This window comes from Cynocephalus volans, chromosome X (genome assembly GCF_027409185.1).
Source record: "Cynocephalus volans isolate mCynVol1 chromosome X, mCynVol1.pri, whole genome shotgun sequence".
Classification (NCBI taxonomy): domain Eukaryota; kingdom Metazoa; phylum Chordata; class Mammalia; order Dermoptera; family Cynocephalidae; genus Cynocephalus; species Cynocephalus volans.
Window position 1 is genome coordinate 87,153,438 of NC_084478.1, and position 11,842 is coordinate 87,165,279.

The window sequence follows — 11,842 nt, forward strand, 5'->3', positions numbered from 1 at the left end:
CTTGTGCACAAGTGTGCAGAAGCGGTAGCACCAGCGGAACATTCCTCTGTGTCCCCCCGGTGACTCAGGGCCGCGCTAGACACTTGCAGCCTCCGTCACCCGCTCAGGGGCCCTGCCCTATACGAGGAGGACAGCTTGAGGGGTTGAGGGGCCAGAGCTGAGGGCGTGGCGACGACGGATGGTGTTGATATAGGTGGTACTTCTGGCCTCAGCAGGTGGGGAAGATGAAAGGTAGCTGGATCGAGCTGGGAGATGTGACACCGTACAATATTAGACAACTGAAGAGATTGAATCAGGTCATCTTTCTAGTCAGCTACAATAAGTTCTACAAGGATGTGCTGGAGTTTGGAGAGCTGGCAAAACTCGCCTATTTCAATGATATTGCTGTAGGTGCGGTATGCTGTAGGGTGGATCATTCACAGAATAGGAAGAGACTTTCCATCATGACACTAGGATGTCTGGCACCTTACCAAAGGCTAGGAATAGAAACTAAAATGTTAAATCAAGTCTTACCCATCTATGAAAAAGATGGCACTTTTGACATCTATCTGCACGTCCAGATAAGCAGTGACTCAGCAATTGACTTCTACAGGAAGTCCGCCTTTGAGATTATTGAGACAAAGAAGAAGTACCATAAGAGGACAGAGCCTGCAGATGCTCATGTGCTGCAGAAAAACCTCAAAGAACCTTTCGGTCAGAATGCAGATGTGCAAAAGACAGACAACTGAACAAAATACAAATGAACTTTCATGCACTTGTTTGTCGCCAAATAAAAGAGAGGCCCCTTGATTCCACTACCCACCCAACCTTTCTTTTAAAGCTTTTACCCCTTCCTTGTTCTTGTTTTTCTTCCTTTCTTCCAAAAGTACTTTCAAGAACTTTTAAGAATAATTATGTTTAGACTGTTTTAGTTCTCTTATTTTTGTGAGGTGTTTTGACTGAAGGAAGAAGGTAGATCTGTTTAGTTTAAGAGTAAAGATACACGGTCCCAAAAATTTGGGTATCAAATAATTTCAAATTTCTTAGCTGGCTTTTTTTAATGTCCTGCTTTCACATTCAAGAGCATAGCCTTCAAATTACTGTATATTTCAAAAGAAAAAAATAGCAGCAGCAATATCTTGTTCTCTTACTCATAGACAAGTTTAGTGTGTTTGTGCTACTTTGGGTTTTTAAAGACTATTTGTGGGATACTAATCCCTACACATTGCCTTCACTCCAACTCTAGACCTTCTGAGCACTATCTCAGGAGTTGGACCATTGTTATGCTTGTAAGAAATTCTAAGCTTATTTTGGGTTTTTAAGCAATTATTTCTTCTCTTCTTGCTGGTGGGTGGGGCGATTTGGGTAGGTAATATTATAACTTGGTCTAAGCATTGGAGTTAAATTGCTTCTTTGCTAATGAGTCAGCTGGTTGTTAGCAGGTTTATTTTTCCTGCTGTTGACTGTTAGTAGTCACATTAACTTTTAGAGTGTGGGCTGATGAGATTATTATTTTTTTTAATATCCCAGCTAGAGATATGGCCTTTAACTGACCTAAAGAAGTTTGCTGTGATTTAGTTTTTTCTCCTGTTCATTTTCTTCAATAAACCCAACAATAATTAGTCTAACCTTAAAAAGAAAAAGAAATCCACTAAAAGATCTTTTTTTGTTGTTTTTTTGTTTGTTTGTTTTTACCTAGAGGTAGGTCTTGTCACTGTGTAATTATTAAACACTTTCCACACAAACCAATAAATGACTCTTAATACTAAAAAAATAAAAAATAAATAAATAAAATATAAAAATAAATAAATGAGGCACTTAGGAAACATACACAGGAGTAATTAGGAAAATATTTTTCAGGAACTAAGTAAAAATATTTTTCAAAAAAATAATACTTTCTTATCCTTTACTTCTCACTCCTTGCTTAGTTAGCCCTTCCTGCTATTCCATTCCTTTCCCCTACATTGTCCTAACCATCTGTTAATGTAAATGAATATTGTGGCAAAATGTACCAAAGTAAGTAAACTCAACATACGTTAGTGATAACTAAGGTAGCATACCTGTAAAAGATAGAACTTTCGGTATTTATAGAAGAGGCTTACTTCTCCATCCTTTCTCTTATAAATAAAAAAGAAAGTGCAACGTAATGGAATTTGTCCAGTTTCTGTCACTGTTTCAGCTGTTGTCATGCTTTGCATCTTCTTTAACCCCCAAGTACGTGAAGAACGAAGAAAGAAATAAAAACTAGAAAACAAAATACCACCTTATATAAGGAGAAAAGGAAAATGGGGAAACAAGTCTGGCTAACCCTCTAAAGAAGAGTAATATGTTTGCTACAGGAAAAATTCCAAAATGATACAAACTGTACACCCTTGCTATTCAAATCTTCAAGAAAGACAGTTTTCTCAGTAATGCCCTGATACTGCTAAAATAAATATGAGAAAAGCACTGATGTCAACAAGAAAAAAAATAAAAAACTAATGAGTTTATACATTTTATTTAACTTCTTCCCTTAAAGCCTACCCGTTTTGGCCTCTTAAATTGTGTGCTGTCCATTGTACTTGAAAATGGTGCTAAATCCATAGGCTTTGTATTTGGGTCAGGAGTTTCTAAAAACTGTGCTTATATTCTTCTTCCTGGCTCCAATGGTTTGATCAGAAACCATCAATATCTACAAAGAGGAATTTCTTCTATTTGTGTGTTGTGTAAAGCAACTGTATTCTCTCACTCCAATTGTTCTGGGGAAAAACTTCAGATAACCTATCCACAGAAGCCAAACAACTATGACCAAACCAAAGGACTATTTTAGACAGCACTGTGATTATACTATGGAAAATCCTGTTATTTATCTCCCTCTGTACTTCATTTTGGCTTCACTGTACTTTAATAATTAAGTCACTCTTGAATACCACAGTACTGGTAAGTTATTTATAATTGGTCGCGCTACTTAAGGTCTAGAAAAATGGATGTGTTTTTTATATAATTTGATTTACCATCCCCACATTACCATATCTTTTGTGACTCTACATTCAAAACATTTCAAATTCAGCAACTTTTTCCAATTACCACTGGCACAATCCTAGTCCAGCTTCATGTTTGGTCTACCACAATAGCCTCTTCTTTCCACCAATCTATTCTCCACACTGCAACCAGAGTGATTGTCTCAAAATATAAGTTGAATCATGTAACTCCCTTTTTAAAAATTCTTTGCTAGTTCCCATTTGCAGATCTAATCTTTATAGCTTCATTTTGTATTCCTTCCCTTCTCACTCACTACATATGTGACACTGGACTTTTAGTATCTTGAAACAGCTAAGATATTTCCTACCTCACGGTTTTTGTGATGGTTTCACTCAGTTTGAGGCACTCGTTCTCCTTTTTATTGAATGACTAGCTTCATCACATTCTTTATATTTCAATTTTATTATATCCTCAGACCACTCCAACTAAAGTAGGTCTCCTAACCATCCTCTTAATTCTGTTTTCATTTGGTCATACTGTTTCTTTCCACTATTAAACTTGTTATGATCGGTACTTGCAGTATTTTTATTGGCTTTTTTGTTTTGTTCTGTTTTTCTCCAGCACTAGATGTTAAGCTCCATTAAGACAGAAACCTATTTATAATTTACAGTGATGAATGTCTACATTTTAAAAAAAAGATCTCAAATAAATATCCTAATTTTACACCTCAAGAAACTTGAAAAATAACAAACTAAACCCAAAGTTAGCAGAAAGAAAAAAAATAAATAAATATTAGAGCAGAAGTGAATAAAATTGAGATCAGAAAAACAAAAAAAAAATAATTAAAACCAAGACTTTGTTTCCTTCAAAAGACTAATAAAAATTGACAAATCTTTAGCTAGACTAAGAAAAAAGAGAGAAGACTCGTATTAATAAGATCAGTAATGAAAGGAGAGATATTACAACTGATGCCACATACATTTTTTAAAAAAGGATCATGAAACTACTATAAGTAATTTTATGTAAATCTGATAACCTGGAATAAATAGATAAATTTCCAGATACATGCAACTTCTCAAGACTGAATCAAAAAGCAATAAAAAATCTGAATAGACTAATAATAAATATGGAGATTGAATCAGTAATCAAAAACCTCCCAAGAAACAAAAGCCCGCAACCAGATGGCCTCACTAGTGAATTCTATCAAACATTTGAAGAAAAGTTATTACCAACCCTTTTCAAACTCTTCCAAGAAATTGAAGAGGAACTGCTTCTCAACTCATTTTATGAGGTAAGCATCACCCTGACATCAAAACTAGACAAAGACACTATAAGAATGAAAACTTACAGGCAAATATCTTTAATAAGCATAGATACAAAAATCACAACATATTAGCAAATAAAGTTCAACAGCACATTAAAAGGATCATACACAATGATCAAGTGAGATTTTATCATTGGGATACAAGGATGTTTCAACATATGCAAATCAATAAATGTGATACATTACATTAACAGAATTAAGGACAAAACCCATATGATCATCTGAATAGGTGTAGAAAAAGCATTTGACAAAATTCAACACCCTTTCATGGTAAAAACTCTCAACAAATTTGGTATAAAGTAAATATGCCTCAACAGAATGAAGGCAATATATCACAGTTCCGTAGTTAACATTATACTCAATGGTGAAAAGTTGAAAGTTTTTCTCTAAGATCAGGACCAAGACAAGGATGCCCACTCTTGCCACTCTTATTCATCATAGTAATGGAATTCCAGTTCAGAGCAATTAGACAAGAAAAAGAAAAAGGTACCCAAATAGGAAAGAAATAAGTGAAATTGTCTCTGTTTGCTGACATGATCTTATATATAGAAAACTCTAAAGACTCTACCAAAAAAGTGTTAGAACTAACAAACTAATTCAGTAAAGTTTCAGAATACAAAATCAATATACAAAAACCAGCTTCGTTCCTATACACTAACAACAAACCATTTGAAAAGGAAATTAAGAAAACAGTTACATTCACAATGGCATAAAAAAAATAAAATGCTTAGGAGTAAAGTTAACCAAGGAGGTGAAAGACCTGTGCACGGAAAACTACAGAACATTGTTGAAAGACATTAAAGTAGACTCAAATAATTGAAAAGACAGATTATATTCATGGATTGGAAGGCTTAAAATCATTAAAATGTTCATACTACCCAAAGCTATTTATATATTCAATGCTCTCCCCATCAAAATCCCATAGCATGTTTTATAAAAATAGGAAAAAAATTACAAAAATTCATATGTAGCCACAATAGACCTAAAGCAATCTTGACAAAGAGGAGCAAAACTGGAAGAATCACCCTTCCTGATATCAAAATATATTACAAAGATACAGTAATTAAAAGAGTATGATACTTACATAAAGACAGACATACAGACCAATGGAATAGAATAGTGAGCCCAGAAATAAAGCCATACATATAGAGTCAACCAATCTTTCATCAAGGTGCCAAGAACACAAAATGGAGAAAGGAATGGCTCTTCAACAAATGATGTTGACAAAACTGGATATCTACATGGAGAGAGAGAGAGAGAGAGAGAGAGAGAAATTGGACTTCTATCTTATACTATAAACAAAAATAAACTCAAAATGGATAAAAGATGTAAACACAAGGCCTAAACCTCTGAAACACTTAGAAGAAAATATAGGAGGAAAACTTCCTGGCATCAATTTGACAATGATTTCTTCTATATGATACCAAAAGCACAGGCAGCAAAAGCAAAAAATAGACAAGTGAAACTTCATCAAGCTAAAATTCTTCTGCACAGCAAAGAAAACAATTAACTGAATAAAAACACAACCTATGGAATGGGAGAAAATATTTGCAAGCCATGTCTGATGAAGTTTTAATTTCCAAAATATGTTAGGATCTCCTACAACTCAGTAGCAAATAATAATAATAATAGTAATAATCTGATTTAAAAATGGGCAAAGGACTTGAACAGACATTTCTCCAAAGAAGACATACAAATGGCCCATAGGTATGTGAAAATATGCTCAACATCTTTAATTACTTGGGAAATGCAAATCAAAACTACAATAAGATATCACCTTACACTTGTTAGGGTGGCTATTATTTTAAAAACAAAAAAGATAATGAGGTTGTGGAGAAATTGAAACCCTTGAAATTGGAACTTTGCATGCTGTTGGTGAGAATGTTAAATGGTACAGCCGTTATGAAAAACAGTGTGGAGATTCCTCCAACAAATAAAAATAGAACTACCATATGATCCAGTAATCTTACATCTGGGTATACAAGAGTACCCCCAACAGTTTGGGGAAAAAATTTAAGTAGAATATATAGGGTTCTTCCCATGAACTTTTGGAAGATCCCTCATATACCCAAACATGTTGAAATCTGGATCTTGAAGAGTTATCTGCCCTCCCATGTTCATTGCAGCACTATTCACAATAGCTAAGATATGGAAACAACCCACATGTCAATAAACAGATGTATGGATAATGAAAATGTGGTATATACATACAATGGAATATTATTCATACTTTGAAAAGAAGGAAAATTTTTCTCTTGAAACAACATGGATAAACCTGGAGGATACTATGCTAAGTGTCATAAACCAATCACAGAAGGACAAATACTGCACAATTCTACCTATATGAGTTATCTAAAATAGTCAAACTCATAGCAGCAGAGAATACAATAGTGGTTGCCAAGTGTTGGGGACGTGTGGGAAATGAGGAGTTGTTACCACAAGAAAAAGGGACAAGAGGAAACTTTGGGAAGTGTTGGATATGTCTATTACCTTGATTGTGCTGATTGTATAATGGGTGTTTGCATATGTTTAAACTCAGCACATTGCATACATTAAATATGTGAAGTTATTTGTATGTCAGTTATACCTCAATAAAGCTGTTAAAAAAGACAGGGACCCATCTGCCCTAATATTATCTAATATCCAGATCATATTCAAAAACCCCCAATTTCTCCCTAAATGTCTTTTGTGGAAGATTTTGTTTTGTTCCAGAGTTTAAGCATGGTTCACACATTGCATTGATTATTATGATTCTTTAGAATATTTTGATATAGAAGAGTGACCCCACCTTTTTCTCCCATGACACTGACTTTTAAAAAAGACCAGGTCTTTCTTTTTTTCTTTCTTAGGTTCCATTTATGAGTGAGGACATAAGGTATTTCTCTTTGTGCCTGGCTTATTTCATTTAACATAATTTTCTCTAGACTCATCCATGTTGATACAAATGGCAGAATTTCATTCTTTTTTATGGCTGAGTAGTATTCCATTGTGTATATATGCCACGTTTTCCTTATCCAGTCATCTGCTGATGGACATTTAAGTTGGTTCCATATCTTGGCTAATTTAAATAGAGCTGTGATGAACATGGGAGTGCACGTATCTCTTCCACATGATGATTTCCATTCCTTTGAGCATATACTCATCAGTGGAATTGCTGGATCATATGGCAGTTCTATATGCAGTTGTTTGAGAAACTTCTATACTCTTTTCCATAATGGCTGTACTAGTTTACAGTCCCACTAACAGTAAAGAAGAGTTCCCTTTTCTCCATGTCCTCGCCAGCATTCATTATTCTCTGTCTTTTTGATAATAGCCAGTCTAGCTGGGGTGAGATGATATCTCAATGTGATTTTAATTTGCATTTCCCTGATGGTTAGTGGTGTTGAGCATTTTTTTCATGTACCTATTGGCCATTTGTATGTTTTCCTTTGAAAAAATGTATATTCAGCTCTTTTGCCCATTCCTCAATTAGATTATTTGTTTTTTTACTGTGAAGTTGTTTGAGTTCTTTGTATATTCTGGATATTAATCCCTTGTTGAAAGAAAGACAAAAAGAAAGAAATACCACAATAAAACGTTGAACTTTCAGAAGGAGAGAATAGACTTATAGTTACTAGATGTGGGAAAGGGGAAGTAGGAGGAGAGTTATGGAGTAGCTGGGCAAGGCACACAAAGAATAATTATGATTTGTAATGATGAACATGCTGATAATATTGATTTGATCATCACATACTGTACACAAATATGGATAGTCAACTCTATATCCCACATATGTGTATGATCACTTATGCTTCTGTTTAAAAAATAAATTTAAAAAAAAATTTAAAACATATGAAGCACCCATCCTTGCCAAGCTATGCCCAGCCCTGTTATCATACTTACCCAGCTGCACCCCTGCCCTGCTAGACACTGCTGTAATGGAATTTCCCCCCACGAGAGAAAGTCATTACCATATAAGGTTACCCTATACTTTCTTGTAAAATCCAGAAGAAATGTGCCATAAAAGAAACTACCCCAATGTGCTGGGGGCTCAGCCTTTGTGACACAAGTCTGCTGAGCTTGTGCCAGCATCAATAAACTTTGCTTCTTGCTTCAGTCCTCGGTGTCCTGCCTCTCTTGAGAGTTTGCTATAACACATATATAATACATACATACATACATATATATATAAATTTTAAAGCCCTGGAATTGTCTATGAAGGGGATGCAAACTAAAATGTAAAATGCAAAACTCTGTCTGGATAGAATATGAATTTACATGTTGAAGCCCTGCAAATCATCCTTTCCATTTCTATTTTCCATTCTCCCTGGAAGGAAAGAGTCATCCTCTACTCATTTCCACAGACTTTCATGGAATCAACGTGGGATGTGTGGTATGGATGGTTAAGGCTTGTGATAAGTCAGGTGACCAACTATTGCTTAAAAAGAAGTTTTTAGAAGTAGATGTATGTCCCGCGCAACCGTCTCGCCAGCAAGAACGACGCGGCACACACAGGATCCTTCTGCAGTAAAGCTTTAATGCGTCTTGAGAGGCAGAGCACAAGCTTATCGGGGCGGAGACCCCAAGTACAGAAACCTGTTCCCTTTTATAGAAAACTGTCCCTCGCCTAGGACGTGTCCCTCTCTGACTGGCGGTCGTGCATCAGCCCAGATGATGCCACGGGAGAGGCAGAGACTGGAGGTCGGGGAATTTCCCAGCACATGCGCTCTAGACTTGTTTTTGCCGATTGTCAGTGTCGGCCGGCGCCATCTTGTAATGGCGATTACAGTGTAACGTGGGCAGCTCCCCACATCTCCCCCTTTCTTATTACATTAAGAGGCTGGAGCAAGCTCATTGGCCACAACATGTCTAGCCAGTAGTCCTGTCTTAGGTCGACCCACCTCAGGCCGTGACCTTACCCGTCAAAGGTTAACCCTATCGCCACCGGGCACCATGTCTTAGGTCGGCACACGTCCGGGGGGAAGTTGCCCATCTCTGGACCTACTGGAACGGACTCTGAATTGTGAGTTGTGGGCCAGCACGAGCCAGGGCGAACCCCACTGACCAGTTTTCAGGGAGGCCAGCCGAAAAGAAGGGGGACTAGTCTTTGAGCATAGATAGCCAAATATCGGGATTGGCTCCTTGCTCCAGAGCCACAAGTGCTTGGGCAACGACCACCTTGTCTCTTTGTGTTTGGGCTTTCAGCCTACAGACCAGCCACAGAAGGAACACTAGTCCACAGCAAAGGGCCGCCCCAAACAATCCCACCCCCACCCATTCCTTGAAATGTGACATAGCAGTTGTGATCCAGGAGGACAATCCAGCTGCAAAAGAGGCATCCACTCTTGTCGAATTCACAGCCACGATGGCAGAGCGCAGGTCCCGCATCAGGCCGTCAAAGTCTCCTGTCCAGTTTCCTAAAAGATACTCAGACAAGCAATGAGACAAGTTTGCTGCCCTGGTATAATTTTCATATTGGATGCTAGTTACACATAATCCTGAATATTTCCATTGACATCCCAGTTGTGCAATTTGCCATAGCTCCCAATAACTTTTGAAAATCATTTAAAGTATGTAAATGATCTCTACGAATCTGTAATTTTTGAGGGACTATTTTATCAGGATGAATAACCGATCCCAAAAACAAGCCAATTCCAGTAACTTGGACCTTTTCTGTAGCAATGTGAAGTCCCCATTGCTCTAATGTCTTGAGCAAAATTGGATATGCCCTCTGTAGAGTCTCTAGATGTTTGTGGCCATCCATATAATGGATCAAAAGCAAGGATGGAAATTGTTTTCTAATAGGTTCAAGGGCTAATTGGACATATAACTGACACATGGTAGGGCTATTAGCCATGCCCTGAGGCAAGACCTTCCATTGAAATCTCTTATCAGGCTCAGAATGATTAACAGCTGGCACAGTAAAGGCAAACCTCTGTCTATCTTGGGGACACAAAGGTATGGAGAAAAAACAATCTTTGATATCTATAATTATTATTTTCCATTGTTTAGGCAGGGCAGAGAGCAGGGGTAGGCCCCGTTGAAGGGAGCCAAACACACGCATCTGTGCATTAATGGCTCTTAAATCGTGGAGAAGTCTCCATTTTCCTGATTTTTTCTTAATTACAAAAATAGGAGTATTCCATGGTGAAGTAGAGGGCTCCAAATGACCAAGCTGTAATTGTTCATTTACCAGCCTAGTGGCAGCTTCTAATTTTTCAGAGGACAGAGGCCATTGAGGAACCCATACCGCCTCCTCTGTAAGCCAAGGTATGGGCATAGAACCCTCAACGGCCCCTAGGAAAAACCCAGGCCCTGCCTGCCAGGGTTGCCTAAAGGGGAAATGGGCTCCACCCTACCTTGCTCTCCACGTCCCAAGCCTTTCCCTTGTTTGTAACCCATGCTTTTCATCATCTGTTGGGCTTGTGGGGAGTAAAGATTAGATAATACTAGGCCCATGTATTCTAAAATATCTCTTCCCCAGAGATTGACCGGGAGTGGTAAGACATATGGGGTAAACCATCCTTGTTGCCCTTCTGATGTCTCCCAGGACAGGGCGGCAGAGCTGATTGTCGGGCTAGATTGATACCCAAGGCCTTGTAAGGTATGTGAGGACTCTATGGTGGGCCAGGACCTTGGCCACCAGTGAGTAGATATAATACTTTTATCAGCCCCTGTGTCCATTATGCCCTCAAACATCTTTCCATTGACTTTTAGCATCAATTTAGGCCTTTCTTTAAGGGACACAATTAGGTATGCAGAGTCTGGCCCGGAGGAGCCCATCTCCCTTTTTCTAGCCTCACAGGGGGTGGTGTCGTCCGGGAGGAGAAGAAGTTGTGCAATTTTGTCTCCCTGACTTACAGAGAAGACCCCCTCGGGACATGAACATAACACCTGAATGTCTGGGGTGTGGCCTTGATCAACCAAGCCTGGATACACAATCAGGCCTTTTAAGGTGAGCGACCCCCTACCGAGAATGAGGCCCATTGTACCAGGCAACAATGGAGCAATGGGTCGCACCGGGATCGGTTGAATACCCATCTGGGACATCAATAGGAAGTCAGAGGCGGCGTGCAGGTCCACTCTTGTGTATCTTCCGACAGGACCTCTTTCTTTCCCCCCTGGACTTTGTTGTTCCCATACTTTTGAGGGCCCTGGGAACGAGGGCCCGACCTCACGTTTTTTGAATCTGTTTTGTGTTGTTCCTCTGGCGGTGGAAGAAGCCGCCCCTTAATGTCCCTGATGGAGCGACACTGACTAGCTTTATGATATCCCTTGCTGCAGCGGGAGCAAAGGGAGGCTCCATCTCTATCTGGGGTTCGGCAGTCCTTTTTTAAATGTCCCACCCGGCCGCACTTAAAACAAGCTCTCTTGTCTGGTTTCGGCTTTAGCTGTCTCTGTGATTGTAAGATAGCAGCCGCCAGCCCAGCATTGGTAAGGGGTCCTCCAAGCTCCCTGCAGATCCGGAGCCGATCTTGTAACCCCTTACTTTTCCTAGGTGCTATGGCTGTGTGGCACTCTTGGGTGGCCTGCTCGAAGACAAGCTGTTCTATGAGTGGCGCGGCTTGTTCAGGATCGCCAAAGATCCGTCCTGCAGCC

The 11,842-nt window shown here is 38.8% G+C and overlaps 1 protein-coding gene across 1 annotated transcript; it reads left to right on the forward strand.

Annotated features, from left to right (window-relative positions):
- Positions 1 to 224: 224 nt before the first annotated feature.
- LOC134368517 (N-alpha-acetyltransferase 50-like) lies at positions 225 to 728 on the forward strand. Its single transcript, XM_063084957.1, has one exon. The coding sequence runs from the start codon at positions 225 to 227 to the stop codon at positions 726 to 728; it is 504 nt and encodes a 167-aa protein (XP_062941027.1).
- Positions 729 to 11,842: the final 11,114 nt, after the last annotated feature.

Excerpts from the sequence above, each read along its gene's own strand:
- LOC134368517 (XM_063084957.1), top strand. The coding sequence starts at position 225 with ATGAAAGGTAGCTGGATCGAGCTGGGAGATGTGACACCGTACAATATT.